A 17,780-nucleotide genomic window follows, 5' to 3' on the forward strand; every position below is an offset into this window, starting at 1 on the left:
TGATCAATAATAACTAAAAAAAAAATACACTTTTACAAAAAAAATTTTTACATCTTTGCTTTTTTATAAATAAAAACTCCTGAAAGAGAAATATCTTATATAAGGTGCAGGACATATTAAAAGAAAAAACACCAGCTTTAAAAAGCGATCATATGTACAGTCTAAATAAATTCAAATTAAAAGGAACTTCCCAATAAACACATGATTCTGTGAATATTTCAATGGGAATATTCACTCATGTCCAGATAATCTATCTGTAATTTGACCATTATAAAATTTTCATATAGGTAAACAAACCCCAATATTCAACATACCGGTGCATCCTGGTCCATTAGATAAGCTCCATCACCCTGACTGATAGCTTTGCTATATTCCCGATGTGCTTGTTTCTTTTCTTTAACCTATGAAAGATTGTTCCAAAATAAGTTATTTCATGTATATAATAGAACATTTACACGATATTACTTGAAATGACTTGACTACCTTGAAATCCAATCAAGTGGTAACAACAAAAAAACTTGAGAAAAAATAAAATTAAGTGCTTTCAAATCTTGAGCTTGGATGCAAAGTGCAATATCATTTTACCTCTCCAATGATGTGTTTTCCATTGATAAAGGCTTCAAATCCACACACAGCAGCTTTATCATCCAAAGGAAAGACATATTTAGCTTCTATTGGACTACTGTTTTGATTGGTGTAAGTCTGAAACATCACTACCTGAAATGAACATTTCTTTCATAATTCTGTAATATTAAGATATCACAAAAACAGCAATACTTCAAGTGTAACACCATAACTGCTTTGTACTGCAAAATGACAGTAAGTATGCCCTAACTGGAATACTTATGTATATTAGAAATGAATGTAAAGCCACTAAATGAATGTAGTGTTTGAGGAACAGGTACATCCAGAAACATGCAAGGAACTGTGGAACTTTTAATCTCTGAATCTCTTCTTGAAGAAAAGTAAACTATGACCTTCTAAAGGTTATTTAGTGTGCTGGCAGAGCTAGAGCTGTCAAGCTACTCTTCACAAAAGAGTAGTCCACATTAAAAAGCTACCATTGCAGTATGTCTAAAATAGTTTCAAGCTCATAAAGACTGAACAAGAAGGAAGAGTAAACCTTCAAAAAAAAAAAAAAAAAAAAAGGTCTATTTTAAAGATATACTGAAAAGGGTGTGTGGAAAAGCCAGTATTGCTTCTATATGTGTAGGGCATATCTTCTAAAGACAGAATTTCTGTCTCTGAGGTGGCAGATTATCCAACTTCCTTCCTACATCTGTTCTTCTGTTCACTTCTCGTGACCTCACAAGATGGCAGGAATTCCTCATCTCCCTTTGCTGGCACTTTTGTTGTCCCTTGTCTGATGATTTCTGATTTATGCTCTGTTCCTCAGCCTTAGAGGCTATTTTCTGCTTTGGTAGATTGGGTTATAGAACAGATGTCATTCGATAGTAATTCATTTCTGAAGAAAAACAAGAAGACTAAAAAAAGACATCCTCTCATGAGGAGAACAGTTGCTTGAAGGAATCTGACTAACCAGACAACAGTTGCAGGTGTCAAAATAATATAAGCACAGGCTCATCTGAAGAAGATTCTTTAAAACGATCCCCCCTCCTCCTGTTTTTTTCCCTGCTTTCCTTACTAAGGCTTTAGCAACTAATAAGACATAATTTGCTTTTAAGAAGCTACTTTGGCACTAGAAAACTCAGAAAACAGATTCTTGTGCAGTGAGACACACATGCCAGAGTTCAATAGAACTAGCATGACTGAGATCAGTCTATATAGAACTCAGTTGCAAGGGGAGAACTGTGGAATTACACAGCAGGATAGGAAAAAAAACAATGACTTCATGTGACAAAATGTGTTTGTAGCGCATATATATTAAAAAAAATAAGGTGAGCCCTTAACTTTGATTGGCTAACTTTTATTAGCTAATTTCCAGGTTAGAATAGCAAGTTCTTTTTACTTGAGACAGCTAATTTAGGTTACCTAACCAAAATTAAAACCAATCACAGAAATGTAAATCCAGAGACCTTTAATCATACCACACATTTCTTACTGGTTTCTAATTCAGTTAGCCAATAGATTAGCAAGAAAGTCTTCAATAGAGAAGAAAATGTGTAAGCTGCTGCAAAATATTTCTTTTCAATGGTGACTAGATGACAGAGTCAGAAAAAAAAAAGCCTCTGAAAAATAAAGCTAAGTCTTTCACTGTTTTTGGCGTTCTGTTGAGTATGAGGAAGAACTTCTTTACTGTGAAGGTGATAAAGAAATTTTTCCTCATATTCAACAACCTGTGAAATCTCCTTCTCTGGAGATATTGAGAACCTACCTGTATGCGATCCCGTGCAACGTGCTCTAGGTGACCCTGCTTGAGTAGTGGGTTTAGACCAGATGATCTCCACAGGTCCCTTCTAACCTCAACCATTCTGTGATTCTATACTTCTAAGAAAAAAATCTGCTTTCTCTCAGTTTCAGAACTTATCTTCATTTAGAGACTGAATTGCCCCCTCCCTCCTCCCTTTTTTAAATAACTTTATATTCCTGGTGACAAAGGATCCAGAGAAGGCAGAATTACTGAATGCCTTCTTTGCTTCAGTCTTTACTGCTAAGGCCTGCTCTCAGGAATCCCTGACCCTGGAGGCACACACGAGAGAAAGTCTGGAGAAAGGAAGACTTTCCTTTGGTTGAGGAGGATAGGATTAGAGATCATTTAGGCAAACCCGACACCCACAAATCCATGGGCACCAATGGGAGGCACCCATGAATGCTGAGGGAAATGGTGGATGTTATTGCTAGGCCATTCTCCATCATCTTTGAAAGGTCTTGGAGAACAGGAAAGGTGCCTGAGAACAGGAAGAAAGCCAATGTCACTTCAGTCTTCAAACAGGGCAAGGACGACGACTCAGGAAACTACAGGCCAGTCAGCCTCACCTCCATCCCTGAAAAGGTGATGGAACAGCTCATCCTGGATGTCATCTCTAAGCATATGGAAGAAAAGAAGGTGATCAGGAGTAGTCAGTGTGGACTCACCAAGGGGAAATCCCACTTAACCAATCTGATAGCCTTCTCTGATGGAAGGACTGGCTGGCTGGCTGATGGGAGAGCAGCGATGTTGTGTACCTTGACTTCAGCAAGGCTTCTGACATCATTTCACTTAATATCCTCATACGCAAGCTAACAAGGCATGGGCTAGATGAGTGGATGGTGAGGTGGATCAAGAAGTGGTTGAATGGCAGAGCTTGAAGAGCTGTGATCAGGACAGTGTCTCCCAGGGCTCAGTACTGGGGCCAGTCAACTTCTTCATCAATGACCTGCAGGAAGGGACAGAGTGCGCCCTCAGCAGGTTTGCTGATGATATCAAGCTGGGAGGAGTGGCTGATCCACCAGAGGGCTGTGCTGCCATTCAGAGAGACCTGGGCAGGCTGGAGAGTTGGGTAGAGAGGAACTTCATGAAGTTCAACAAGAGCAAGTGCAAGGTCCTGCACCTTGGAAGAATAACCCCATGAACCAGGACAGGTTGGAGGTTGACCTGCTGGAAAGCAGCTCTGTAGAGGAGATGGGAGTCCCGGTGGATGACAAGTCGACCATGAGCCAACATGTCCTTGTGGCCATGAAGGCCAATGATACCCTGGGGTGCATTAGGAAGACTGTTGACAGCAGGACAAGAAAGGTGATCCTCCTCCTCTACTCAGCCCTGGTGAGGCCTCATCTTGAGTACTGTGTCAAATTCTGGGCTCCCCAGTACAAGAGAGACACAGAACTACTGGAGAGAGTGCAGAGTAGGACCACAATGATGATTAGAGCACTGCAGCACCTCTCTTATGAGGAAAGGCTGCAAGAGCTGGGACTGCTCAGCCTGCAGAAGAGAAGACTGAGAAGGGATTTTATCAATGCATATAAGTAACTGAAGGGAGAGTGTAAAGAGGATGGGCCAGACTCTTTTCAGTGGTGCCCAGTGACAGAGCAAGAAGCAATGAGCACAAACTGAAACACAAGAAGTTCCATCTGAATATGAGGAAAAACTTTTTCACTGTGAGAGCGACAGAACACTGGCACAGGTTGCCCAAGGAGGTCCTTCTCTGGAGATAATTCAAACCTATCTGAATGCAATCCTGTCTAACAAGTTCTAGGTGACTCTGCTTGAGCAGGGGTGTTGGACTAGATGATCTCCAGAGGTCCCTTCTAACCTAAACCATTCTGTGATTCTTTGTAAAGCTCTATGTAACAATTGGAATAGTGTTTCAGGCCTTCACAATGAAAAAGGACAGTAAGTAGTGTACTCTACCTGTGCTACAAAGTCTATTATTCTCCCCTTGATGTTAATACTTTTCAGTGGGACAGGATTTCCCAGTCTGTCCTGAAGACCAGTTTTTACAGCGTTCACAAGATTCGCACTTGGTAGGGCATAGCCTAAACAAAGAGTTTAAGAAAGATTAGAAAGTTAGCTTTTGAAATACATATCCAGGAAGGAGGTTTGAAAATAATCCTACCCATCAATGGCCCATGTTTATCTATGCAATTTAAAACACAAATTAAAAATAATACTCAGTTTATTAGGAGTACTTGGGTTTTAATGCTACCTAAGCATTATAGGTCTTTAAGGTCTTAAAAATCTTTGTTTAGAATTATTTAAGACTACTTGATGGTTTGTTCAAAAGCATTTCCTGCTAGGTCTCTTGAAACACACACTGACAGAAGGAGATGCAACTGCTGTCGGTAATTATGCCTATAGGAAATCTGTTGTACAGATGCTACTCAGACACCACATGATGTCTAATTTAGAAACATCTGCAAATCAACTGCAAATTATTTTTTATTAACACGTTAGTTTCATACAAGTACTCTAGAAAGGGTGCTGATAAATATTTAGGATATTCTTGAAGCAAATCAAGTTATAAACAGAAAACATTTCTTACTCTCATGCTGTAAAGGATGTTGTGACACTGGCTGATCTTGCTCCTGTTCTACTCCAGTTTCAGGCTGAAATGGTTTTATTTGGTCTTCAGCAACACAGAACTTAACAACATATTTAATTTTAACCTGATTGGTTTTATATACAACAAATTCATCATCCTGGTGGAAAAAAGAAAGACATTTTATACGAAAAAGAAACTTATAGGTATTATTTCAAAAAAAAAAAAAAAAAAAAGAGGCAAATTGATTAAGATGTGAACCTAAATGGTACGTTCATCTTGGATAAATAATAAAAATCTTCCATTTTTTCCCTACTCCTCTAAGCACTATACAAAATAAGAGATGCAAATTGTATTATTCTCCACAGTTCCTCTTTTCTCTAAAGCAGATGCCTCAAAAGAATTAAGAAAAAAACACGTAAAATCCAAACTTTGATGGATACCTAGTCAGCAACTGTATTGTGCATTGGTACAGCTATCATCCCTGCCTTAGAGTATAGATTTGAATACAAACAGGGACCATAGCAGCTGGGTTCACTTACAAAACAATGAACCTTCCATGGTGGTTACTTTTTATTCCATACAAGGTAGAATATCATTTTTGAATAACAATTCCAATATCAAATCTCAGATACTTTAACAATAATCCAGATAAAGAATATTATAAAATTTAATTATTTTTTTCTTGCAAGAATTTAAAATTTTTAAATCTCCTTACAAATAGTAATAAAAAGAGCCTTAGAACTTTTATATGCACTTTACAGCTAGTAAGATAGTCATTTTACTCATTACTATCTAGTGATTTAGTGTCTGAACTGAAACATAGGTTACATTCCTTCTATTATCTGTCACTGGTACAATATATCCAAACTCAGTGTCTTCTCAAGTTCCCAGTACTATAGGATCAGTACCTCAAAATCTGAAGAGATATCTGCTGTTTTACGGACTCCATGCACACTGTCATAACCTGATGGTGCACTATTTAATGAAAAATTACGTTGATACAAGTCTAAGCAGGAGCCAAGTGCCACATCACAAACTGCCAGGAGTCGAGTTCCATCCATCACACTGGGTGAAGAATACTTAATGCTAGCACTGTATGTAAAGAAAGGTCATAGAGATATTTTATTAAAATTGATGTAAATGTCATAAAAGCTTAAGGATTCACAAGTATTTCTGGAAAAATGGACAGGAATAAATTTTACGATTAAGTTACCTCACAAGTATTAAACATTGTATTTATTTAGCTTGGAAAGTTAAAGAAAATAGAAAAGACAAAATAAAAAAAGATACCATAGTCATTCAGACCTAATAGAATCACTGAAGTAAATGCCACTGCCCAGATTCCCAGCATCAGTTCTTTCCTGGCCATGATCTTCAACAACCACTTTTGGCATAAGGAGTCCTCTAGAGGAGAGGAAAAAAAAAAAAAAAAAAAAAAAACACCACAAAATATTTGTTTTTTGTATATAGTATTTGGTCTAACTCACATCGTGCAAAAATGAATCACACGGGGTTTTTTTTGATGAACAGGCTTCCATGAGTCTCTATGGGTGATTTCTATAAAGTGTATTTTGTTTTAATCCTAAGGGAATTATTAGTCTCAAGACTGATTATATAAGCAATAAAGATTGTTTGCTTTTTCTGTGTTTAGTAGAATGCATCTAAGTAAAAGATGATGTTTTCAAGGCAGAATGGGGGGGGGGGAATGATACTTGGAAAGCTTAAATGTTTGATTTGCAAACGTATTAGTGTAGAGATACTATCTTAGACTTTTTATAAGACATTTGATCTATTACTGATGGATGCCCACATAAACATTTAATATAAAAGGAATGTAAAAAGATAAAATATTTAAGCAAGCTCAACAGTTTTGTAACTTACAGGTAAAGCCTGCACTGTGAGGAAAATAGAATGCTAATATGATTTTTGAAATAAATTTAGTTTTGATGGTATTATACATCAGACAGACTCCTTTCAACATCCGTAAATTTTCATTATCTGGTATTCATCACATACATGCTATCATGAGGATTTAAATACAATTTAGTTTTAGGTTATATTATTTTAACCAGGAACATTATTGCCATGTTTGAGAGAATCCATGGAATTTGGTCATAGAATAAGACGTTAGGTTACTCCAGAAAATTGGCATATTTTTAAACAATCACAGAATGGTCATGGAGAAATAATGTATAGAGGTAAAAAGAGGACATCATCAACGAAATCCCCTCCTGCAACACAGGATAAGTTGTTTACAACCATTATTGTCCCTACTCTGTCCATTTTATTATCTTTCATGTAGATTTAAACTATTCTCCTCACCATCATATCCAAATACTTGCATCTCAAGTCTAGCTCACTCAGAGAATAATTAAATTCAACATTAAAAAGACTGATTTTGCATCTAGACATCCGCAGAAGTATAGACATATCTATATAGATGCTAACAGTGAACAATCAGGTTAAACATAACATAAAAGGGCTTTACAAAAAGCAATTTATAAAGTCAAAATACACTTAGGAAAATAATTAATCCTGATCCAGCTTCACACACACACACACACACACACACACACACACACAAAAATAAAAAAAAAAAAAATGAGAGAGAGAGAATGTAATTTTTTACCTGCAAAGAATTCCCACAAAGTTGCGCACAGGTGATGCATGAAATAGAGACTGAATATTTCCAAGACTGCTCAGAAATTCTGCTGTTTCACCTATTCTGCCAACTCTATATACTTGCAAAATTCTCACTGGACAATCACTGTAAGGAATTTGAAGTTATCTTTGAGATCATATGACTGAGAAAGTGCATTCAAGATCAATCTACTACATAGAGGTAATGGCTGACTAAGTCTCAAATTAACTTTTTTTTTTTTAATGCAACTTTTAGAGAAAAAAAAACTAACAGCAGTTATTGAAATCACTGGAGATACTAAAAACCTAGTGACTAAAATCAAGTGTTATTTAGACTTTTACAGATAAAACAAAAGTGTTTTTCCATGCTTAAATTCAGATGACATTATCTCATTTGATGTTTTGGGACCTAAATTCAAAGATATAACATATAAAACTCCATACATCTCCATGTGGCTCTGAGTTAATTAGCATCCAGTTTCTTTACAGGTAGACTTACCTTGCAGTAAAAATTCTGAGAACACTCAGATAACGCACTTATCTTAGCATCACAATTCAAATTATTTGGAGGTAGTAAGTTAAACCTCCCAATTAAAAAAATACACCTGAGGGGAGAAAAATTTGGGTTGCAATCCCATCTTCAACAAGATGTATGCATTTTACATACCATAGTTACTGGACTGAGCAAGTCAGTGAGTATCTCTCTCTCTCTTTTTTGCTACAGTGGAAAGGCCTGGGTGGAGAATAGCTCACTCACTACCTTCCTCCGATTAAGGAGCCTGGTATGTATGCAGCCTTGAAACGTACTTCCTCAGAGATACGACTATGCACTAAGGACTAGCTGCTTAACAGTGTCAAGACACCTGTACCTTAAGAAATACTCATAAGACAATATTCAGGATTCTGGAATTCCTGACTGTGACACAATGATGTGCTTCGGAATTTAAGAAGCAATTTAGAAAAGGGCTTATAGATCACAATGATAGATACCAAAAGTAGGTATTACCAGGAAATTAAAAGCATAAATCAAACAGGTACACTTTTAAGGCCCAGTGAATTTCAGTTAGACTTGAGTTCCTAAGTGCTAAAATAATATTGGTAAACAGAACTTGCATTCTTCTGTACTCTTGAATACTTCATTCAAACTTCATGGCTTCTGTTGTGAGGGATTGTAGATATTTTATGTCCTAATTTATGAAACTGCTATGTAAAGATTTTTTTTGGGGGGGGGAGGGGAGGACCTACTTAGACTCTGATCCTTCAATACATTTCTACTCTAGTTGAAATTTTTTTTCAAAACAATGGTTCAAAACCATTGTTTTGAAAAAAAAATATATAATTACAATGCAGAGATTGAAAGGGACTAAATACGCTCCAGTTTTTGTAATGCAATTATGCTCTTTTTTTAAATCTATTGTTTACAAGTCAAAACTTTCTGGAAAAATCCTGTGCTTATTAGCTAGGTAACTTACATGGTACACAGCAAAGCTCAATGCCTAAGTTAGCTAAGATAGGTAAGTACTATGCACCAAGAGTAGTTTGGAAAACAGCTAGTTCACAAAAAGCTTATTCAATTGGTTCTATCAAAGAATCAGAAGATGAAATGGAGTCAAACTATTGTTCTATTAATTTTAAATGACTTAAGTATTAAAAAAATGTCATTCAACTGCTCACAACTCCTGAACTTTACAGAAGTCAAATAGAAATTTTCATGTTCCAAGCACAGTGCTGATCAATACACATTTGGATGTAACTGGTTAGTAACCAGTATTTGCAAGGTAGGTTTAGTCCTGAGCAAAGGCCTGAGCTATTTAACAATATAATTACTCAGTAGGAACAAAGCTGAAGCGACTATATAAGTGTAACCGAAGGCCATATTTCTTATTTGTATTAACGATCTAGTCATTATTTCATTTCTAGAACCATTAATCTCTTAAACCACCTTTTTAACCTTATTATACTGTTTTTACACACTTTAAATTATTTTAAAAAGAGGTCAATTAGAATCCAGTTAGAAGTCTAGGTCAAGAAAATAAAATCATAGGCAGATCTGTAGAATAACTTTCCAAAAATGTATGGTGTTTATACAACTGAAAGCTATTCGGAAAGGAACAGGAAGTTCTGTAAATATTCAAGAGATTACCAAGCATCCTCTCCATCATCAGTGTCTTCTAATAATGCACAGAAAGCTTGTCTTAACTCAGCAGAACTCTAAATTTTATTTTTAACTTTAAAGTTATACTAAAAAATACCTGGAAAAAACACCGAAAAGCAGAAAAAAAAAAGCCTAAAGCCTATATATCATATTTTACTAGCTTCTCTTTATAGACAGCTTTTCAAAATAAAATAAGAAATAAAATGAACAATGTCGTCATTTTCAGTTTTCTGAATTTATTTCCATTTGGTTCTAGTACAGGTTGTTGTAAATATATCTGTTCTGTAATCCCAGTAGATTCTGCAATCTGGAGAAAGCATCATATTCACATCAATCAACATTGCACTGTAAAAAAATCCAATAATTCAGTCCATTTTAGAGGTATATTGTGCACAATTTCTTGAATGATACAGAGCCACTGTATAACTACTGAACACTCACTTGTGATTGTTTTTTAACAGTTGTTCTTCAACACTGAAAAATTCATAACTCTCTGGGTCAACAGCTTCAATCTTGCACCTTAGAGCCTGGAATTTGGCCAAAGATGACGGGTTTGGGCATGACATATTTGTTTCACGTATATTAAGCATGTCTCGGATTAGCTAGAAAATAATGATAGAAATCACAATTGTTGCATGGTTAACACATATGAATGAATAATAAACATTAATTTTTTTCAGCAAATTCTGTTGCAATGAATACTTGGTACATTTTTAATTAAGAAACACTCAGACTGAACACAAAACTCAGACTGAACACAAAACTCAGACTGACTTAAATTATATAGAGTCACTGAAGTAATATCACTGAAGTAGAATATGCAAAAGAACATTTCCACTTGTCAGATATAGTAAAAAACAAGACTAAAGCTATTGCACCCCATGAAAACAAATCAGAAGAAAAAAGCATATGACAAATAATTAAATTGCTTCTGTACCACTCCAAATGAAATTCTAGATGGTGCCTGCTCATAAAAGTGCCACAAACCAGAACTGATGGTTAGCTATCATTTTTGTTTTTCACAGGCACCACCATCTAGTTAAGGTAATAGAACAAGGCCTTTGTGTAATTTTCACAGACCAGGAAAAAAGAGAACAGTTAACTTAATACAATTTTAACACTACATTCTAATCCTACTAAGTCATGGGAAAGGTGTACGAGATGTAATAATTTCTGATATTAGTAATACTTCAAGGTTAGAGACACTACTAACATTTACGTTTTTACTCCAATAGGGAGCCCCCCTCCCTTTACCTTTCCCTTTGTATTTTGTAACTCACCAAAAACTAACATTTGGGTATCCTTTGCAAAAAGCAAAGAGGCATCTCCAGCAGAATCTGTGTAATTTACATTATAAGCATGATACAAGGAAGAAATTCATGTTTGTTCTATAGTTAGAGGTGTGATACAGCTGACAGGGCCCTGAGTGCATCTCACTTCACCTGAGGGTCTATATGCTCAGACTCATGGCCATCTTGACAGTGCAGCTCTCAGGCCTTGAAAAAGCTGTGAGAAGCCCCACCAGGGACATGACCCACCTTCACTCAGGAGCTACCTTTAAGCTCAGGCTCTTGCCTCTGGTCTCTGGCTGAGCTATGTTGTAGATATATCTGCACCTGGCCTAGTACCTCCCCAATTCTGACTCTGATCCTGCAGACTTGTCTTCCTGGCTTGACCTTGCACCTGCCAGACAAGGCCATCATGATGAGGTGATCTGCACCATTGTCTGTCCCTCGTTACTGCCACTAACAGTCATTGTCATCTGCTCTGCTCATCTTGTTTGTTACTGTGGGATAGTGTCCTTTCTGATGAGTTAGCTGTTACGGCCTTCCTCACCTTCACTCCTGGTTTGCCTGATCTTACAAAGCAGCCTGCCTTTGAGGCTCCCCGGCAGCTGCTGGGTGTAAGGGCTTTGGTTGTGAGCACACTCTGTACATGTCGCTACCTACTCCCTGGGCAGTCTGAGAATTTCCCAGCTAGTCTCTGCAAACATGAGACAGAAGACTGATTTGCAACAGAGCAACTGAACTCCTGACTGACTGAACTCCTGGGCAGCTTAAAAAATGAACTAATTAACACAGAAGATCTAAGGGGGAGTGGTAGTAGGAGATTTTCCTAGTCAGCTGGCTTACACCAACTGTCAAAAAACTATTTGTATGTTTAGACATGCTGATTAACTTCTTGCACAGAGAATCCAGGCAGACTGGGAGACTACCCCCCAACAGTCTGTGCTGTAGATGTAGGAACTGACCAAACTGTACAGAGATAGATAATTTTAAACAGCTTCTTGAAACTGTTCCTGCATATGCAATACAGGTCACACAGAACAGTCTTCTATACATTAATAAAATAGTTAAGATATATTTTGTATTAGTTTAAGATGATCAATAGAAACTGTTTTATATGTATGCTGGAGTGGTTACTAAGGCTATCTGGATTACAAGAATTCACCAGAAAGCTTTGTGAATCTCATTTGATCCAGCTGAAAACATCATCCCAAGAATTGTAAAGGACACTCCTGTCAGCGCGATACCTTGACTGGTCTTCCTGTTCAACAGGTTCAGTTTCCCACCATGAGTGTTCCTCTATGCAAGAGGTCCCAATAAATTAGTTTTTCAAATTAACACTGTGACTGGCTGCAAAAAATATCCTGTCAACTTATCTAGTGAGCATGTTCAAAACTGATATAGCACAGCACAGATCATGAATTACTAGCAATCTGGAAAAGTTACCTGACAGAGGTCCTGTTTACTAGATAACAGCTTTTTGGAAACATTATAGTCTGTTCCAGTTTTGTGACGTATAACTTGATAAAACTCCTTTATCATCACTTGCAGTGCCACCTCATCTGCTCCCTCACCCATTGCATTCTTTATCTGGAGTAAAATGCCTTCTGCTTTGCTCACCTATAAAAGAGATTATTAAACCAGCAATCATCACAAAATTGCAGAAAAGACACAAAGAAATAAGTTTTGAAAATGAGTAATTTAACTCCACACTGAAATTCCATTTCAACTTTTTGTTAGTGCAATAGCAACAAAATATTTTCCTACACTAGGATATGAGATTTAAAACTTGGACATTATTCTGCCCTTACATGTGGCTACTTGCAAAGCACCTCAACAGAGCGAAGGGCCAGTAAAACAACCTCCATACAATAATATGTAATTTGAATTAGATCAAAAGATAATGCTCTTAACTTCTTATTGATTCACATTGTCAGCTCTAGTGCATTGACAAAATAGCCACAGAAATTAAAGTTGAATACATTTCTTATGAAATTTAAGTGCACTGATTTATCCTAAAATACACGAAGCAGAGCAAAAGCCCTGTTTATAACACACAGCCTCTAGATCACATGAAAGTAACGAATCATTAAATACTTTGTCCAGACAGATAGGACATTAATTTGTTTTTATTTGTACATTGGCTCTCAAAGGGAAAATTTTCACAGAATACTCATGTTATTTCATCTTCTCAGGGCAGGAGGGAAAATGCAAAATGGCTTTAATTTACAGGAACCACAAACAACAGGCAATAAAATGTTGATATTAGAGGCTGCATAACAAAGTCTTACTACAGTTCCAACAATCAACCCAAGGCTGGTCTCTGTCTTGCAAAAGCCTTTGGAAAGAGAATGGAGAGTTAATCTAAGTGAACAAGAATTCACTCAATTATTGTGCTTCAAAAATCCAGATTTTTTTTTTCCTTCTTGGACAAAAGCTACTTCTCTTAAAATTAATTATTAGTGGGAAAAGTTAGTGAAAACAGTTTTATCATATCCTTACAGATATGTGCTTTGGAATACAGAATCTTCTAGTCTATGATTCAGCTCTTACAAAAGCTATCAATGCTTGAACATTATCAAATTTAGTTTGTTCATCTGCCTGAAATATGTTAGGAATCTTCATATTCAAACAATTGTACCTCATAAAAAGCATACCACAAAAAGCATTTCATTTTTGTTTTTGCTGATTTATGAAATGCACTCATTACTTTCTCCAAATACATACATAAAATATTCCTAATGTACTACCTGCTCACCAGCGCTTAGGCAAATGTACATTCCACTTCAAAAACCAAAAGGGATATTCTCCTAACATACATCTACTGCTGAAGAACATCAAAACTGAGTTTTATATAATAAGGGCAAGGACATTCTGGAATTGAGGAATTTTTTACTGGTAAAATATTTCCAACATATTCTCCAACTAACTTTGCCTCCAGTGGTGACAGAGATGAGCAAAACTGCCTTCTTAAACAGCCAGGACTTAATCACATGAATAAATATTAACCTCTTAGGAGCATAGGGAGCAAAGTAAAACTACTGAAGTATGTGGAAAAGTGTGATTAAATGAACCCTAGAATTAACAGAGGACTGGACAGGCAGTTATTCTTAATAACAGCTGTAATATCCAAAGGCCTTCAAGAGTAGTCACGTATTAATTACATCTCATCTGGTAATACAAACACAGAGTATAATTAGAACTATTTTTCCATTACTAGATAATGTCTGGCTGAAATATGATTAAAACATATTGTCAGGGGACAATTATCTATTCTTTATGTACACTTCTAGCATATAAAAGTAACGGACTGTCTTCTTATATGTCTCAATTTATCTCACAGAAGGGTTTCTCCCATAAGAATTGTGTAAATCACTATAAAATGGAAAAGACAACCATCTGCTCTAAGGAATACTGCTTATTTTCAGTGTTGTGATTCTCAAAATTTGATATAAAAATTTCTGAAGCATGGATATGCTTAAGCACAGTATTATCAAGGGTAATTTCAATCCCGATACGTGAAACTTTTTTTTTTCCTAGCAAAAGAAAGAAACTTCCTTGTATTAGTTTTTACCTATTTGTTCCCACAGAGCAACAAGAATTAACTTACATCATTGAGGCTTATGTTTTTTACTGGTTCAAGCAGTAAACTATCCAGGTGGCCAAGAGCTTCTGCCCAGATCAATTCCACAAAATCACTAACTTCCTGAGATAAAGCACTTGAATTAATGGCTTCTTCTAGAAGTAACTGTAGTAAAAAACACACAATTCAGTGAAAAGACAAAGATGCAAATCCCTTCTTGCACAGCTAAATAAGCTTTCCAATAGGCAATACAGTACACAATACACATTCAGGCTTCATATGATTTCTTCAGTCCCACCAAGTTAAGGGGAACATTTTGTCTTCTGAGTGGAGAGCATGGCAGGTAGGTGGCAGCCTGCTTGAAGGATGAGATGAAATGTCTTGGAGAAGACAGAAGTTGATTTGCTTGAGGTATCTTTATCAGTACACTGTGTCAGGGGTACAGACATAACAGTTTGCAGATCTCAACCACTTCCTTTTTTTGCACAGCTGGTAATAGAACAGATTGATTCAAATGAACATCTTTTGTACCATATGTAACAGATGACTGTTGTATCACTAGTTCAGAAAGCTCTGGTGGGGAAGATATTAGCTTTGTGAAAATAAAAATTGAAGCAGCAAAGCTGTAGGAGAATAGCGAGGCCATGAAAATCATGGCAATCCATACATCCAAAAGAGCTGTGAAAATAGATTTCGTCATGTATATTTGAGAAACACTTAAAGCAGAACACTTCAGCTTTTTCTCACTGTTCTTCAACCCCAACAACTACCATTAAATTTGATATTTCCAATAGTTATCATAACAGTTTGGATATCTTACATTACTTGTCTATATGGCATCAACCACATGGCTTCTGAGATCACTAGAGGAGGTATATAGACTGGATATAATCTAGCTGCCGATTGTGCTCTAAAATGCAAGTTAATCATGGTAGAAGAGAAGTAGATAGCTTATAGTGAAAAAGGTTTTCCCCATTTACTTTGTGACACTACAACTAGTTTAAATAGCAGTAAAGTGTCTAAAATACACTTCTAGGACCAGAAATATATTTGTGGGAGTCCCGATACTGATTTCACTAAGATCTGCATCAAGTCTGTGAAGCCTTGCCCTGCGAGCGAAATAGTTATGACAGTCAAAGTTACACATGACACAACAGTTCTAGTTGCTGTATTAGAACATCACTGTTTAAGCATCGCATTCATCTTGATAATGCACCTGAGAATAATGAAAATGACTATATATGCTTTTAATGTGGTTACATACTTGCAGCATTCACTCAATATTCAAAAAAAAAAAAAATCCAAAAACATTTACAAAAACATTTACAAAAGTTTCCTTTAACCTCTGACTGTAGCACTGCAATTCAGACAATGCTAGCCACATTCAGAAAGCTGAAACAAAAATAATGAAAGATTAAAAAAAAAAAAAACATAAACATGGGAAGTTGTACTAGCCTTTTGTAATTTTGTAGAAGCTAAAGGTTCTGCTTCAGGTGGAAAAGTTTCTCTTAATAAGAAATCTTGGCTCTTCAGGTCTGCAATGAAAGTCTCATAGTTTTCTCTTATCTCTTCAGCAGTCTTCGTTATTATGAATTGCTTATTGTTCTAAAATTTGAGAGTGTAAAATTAGTCAGAAACTATGCAGAGATATACAGTTAATTTTACAGCCCACTGCTCTAAACAGTTGACAAATCCACACTTAACTTTCGGTTTTGATTTAACAGGCTTCCAATAAGGCAATACTTTTGTGAGGATTCATGGGACAAGAACAAGCACAAGGCTCTACTCACAAATTCCACAATGACAAGATAGGTTCTTCTAAATGCATACTGGAATAAATTATGCTACCAACTGAGCTAGACCTGATAAATAAGTGATTCAAATCTATAAATCATGATTTCTTGTCCAAATTCAGCTCCTTTGACTTGAATATTGTTGACTTGAATAATACTGTTACAATGACACTGACTGGTATTGCGCTATACCAGATTGCACACACAACTCCTACTCAGAGAGGTATGAGTAAGCTACCTTCCAGAACAGCCTTGCTGTCCATCAAAAGCATGTCCAGAATATCATTTGCTATAGCATTTCAGCCCTTAAGTATGCCATTATACAGTTTAGATATTACTAAGAACATGTGAATACATGAAGTAGGTACATCCAGGCTGTACTGCTGCCTAGTATTAAACCAGCTCTTCTAAGAGTGTTGTAAAAATACAGAGGAGTTAAATTTGAATCAAATTTATTATGACAAAGCTAGCAAAATGACTTTCCACTATCTGTATGAAAGAATTAGACTACAAATAAAAATGAAATGTTTCTGGAGCACTGGGATAGATGTGCTCAATGTGCAAAAAGAAACAAACACCTAACATCAATGCATGGCTCATACCTTGGATCCATCTGATGCACTGAAGTGCGCACACACTCGAAATGGGAACTCATAATGGTCTTTGGAACACTGTAATTCAATAACTACAACATCTTTGCTCTCCTTGGAGTAAATCTGAATGGAGAGATAAGTAACACCCCCCCACCACCATTTACTGTTTCAGTACATTGCACTGACATGATGTTGCACCATATATTCCCCCTCACTCTACTCATTTTCCACCCATTTAAAACTACCACACTACGATGAGCTATAAAAACAAGCAGAATTATTAATTATTTGTATCACAGTAACATGCAGAAGTGCCCCTCTGGTTTTACCATACTGATTGCTGTACAATTCCATATATTTTTGTTATGTTTTTTTTTAAATAAAGATGTTTAGGCACAAAATGTAATTTAAATATAACAGTCATGATAATGATATACATTGTCAGAAGCACATACGTATTATTCTACTGCAATGCTTTGGTTGGAACGTGACAGTAAACAGAAGAGTTTTGTATGAGTTAAATTAGGCTGCACTGAAAGATAAAATATTAAAGTATTTTTCAATACTTTTTTACATTGCCGTACATGGTAACATAAAAAGAATTGTCCTTGTGTACAAAATGGCAAACCTTTTATTCATCTATTGATCCTCCTACATTTTCCTCACAGTAATAGAAAGGCTTACTTTTTCAAGGACATTGTATTTTGCAACTTCAAAATCTTGAGGAAAAAAGGGAATATCTTGATCATTTTCTGAGCAAAATCTGGAATCAGAGCAATTAATTTCCTTTAACATTTAAAAACATTCA

General features: G+C 36.2%; 1 protein-coding gene across 6 annotated transcripts in view; it reads right to left on the reverse strand.

Moving 5' to 3' along the window:
- Positions 1–17,780, reverse strand: part of PARP4 (poly(ADP-ribose) polymerase family member 4) — a 51,684-nt gene that overhangs the window by 24,682 nt on the left and 9,222 nt on the right. For all 6 annotated transcript variants that reach the window (XM_062567246.1, XM_062567247.1, XM_062567242.1 and 3 more), the window contains 13 exons: positions 17,657–17,735; positions 16,982–17,095; positions 16,042–16,191; positions 14,614–14,751; positions 12,450–12,623; positions 10,159–10,319; positions 7,552–7,689; positions 6,228–6,326; positions 5,831–6,014; positions 4,923–5,079; positions 4,292–4,416; positions 586–717; positions 315–401 (listed from right to left, as the gene is read on the reverse strand). In XM_062567246.1, the coding sequence (XP_062423230.1) occupies positions 315–401; positions 586–717; positions 4,292–4,416; positions 4,923–5,079; positions 5,831–6,014; positions 6,228–6,326; positions 7,552–7,689; positions 10,159–10,319; positions 12,450–12,623; positions 14,614–14,751; positions 16,042–16,191; positions 16,982–17,095; positions 17,657–17,735 (1,738 nt within the window). The remainder of the gene's footprint in view (positions 1–314; positions 402–585; positions 718–4,291; positions 4,417–4,922; positions 5,080–5,830; positions 6,015–6,227; positions 6,327–7,551; positions 7,690–10,158; positions 10,320–12,449; positions 12,624–14,613; positions 14,752–16,041; positions 16,192–16,981; positions 17,096–17,656; positions 17,736–17,780) is intronic.

This window comes from Rhea pennata, chromosome 1, assembly GCF_028389875.1.
Source record: "Rhea pennata isolate bPtePen1 chromosome 1, bPtePen1.pri, whole genome shotgun sequence".
NCBI lineage: Eukaryota > Metazoa > Chordata > Aves > Rheiformes > Rheidae > Rhea > Rhea pennata.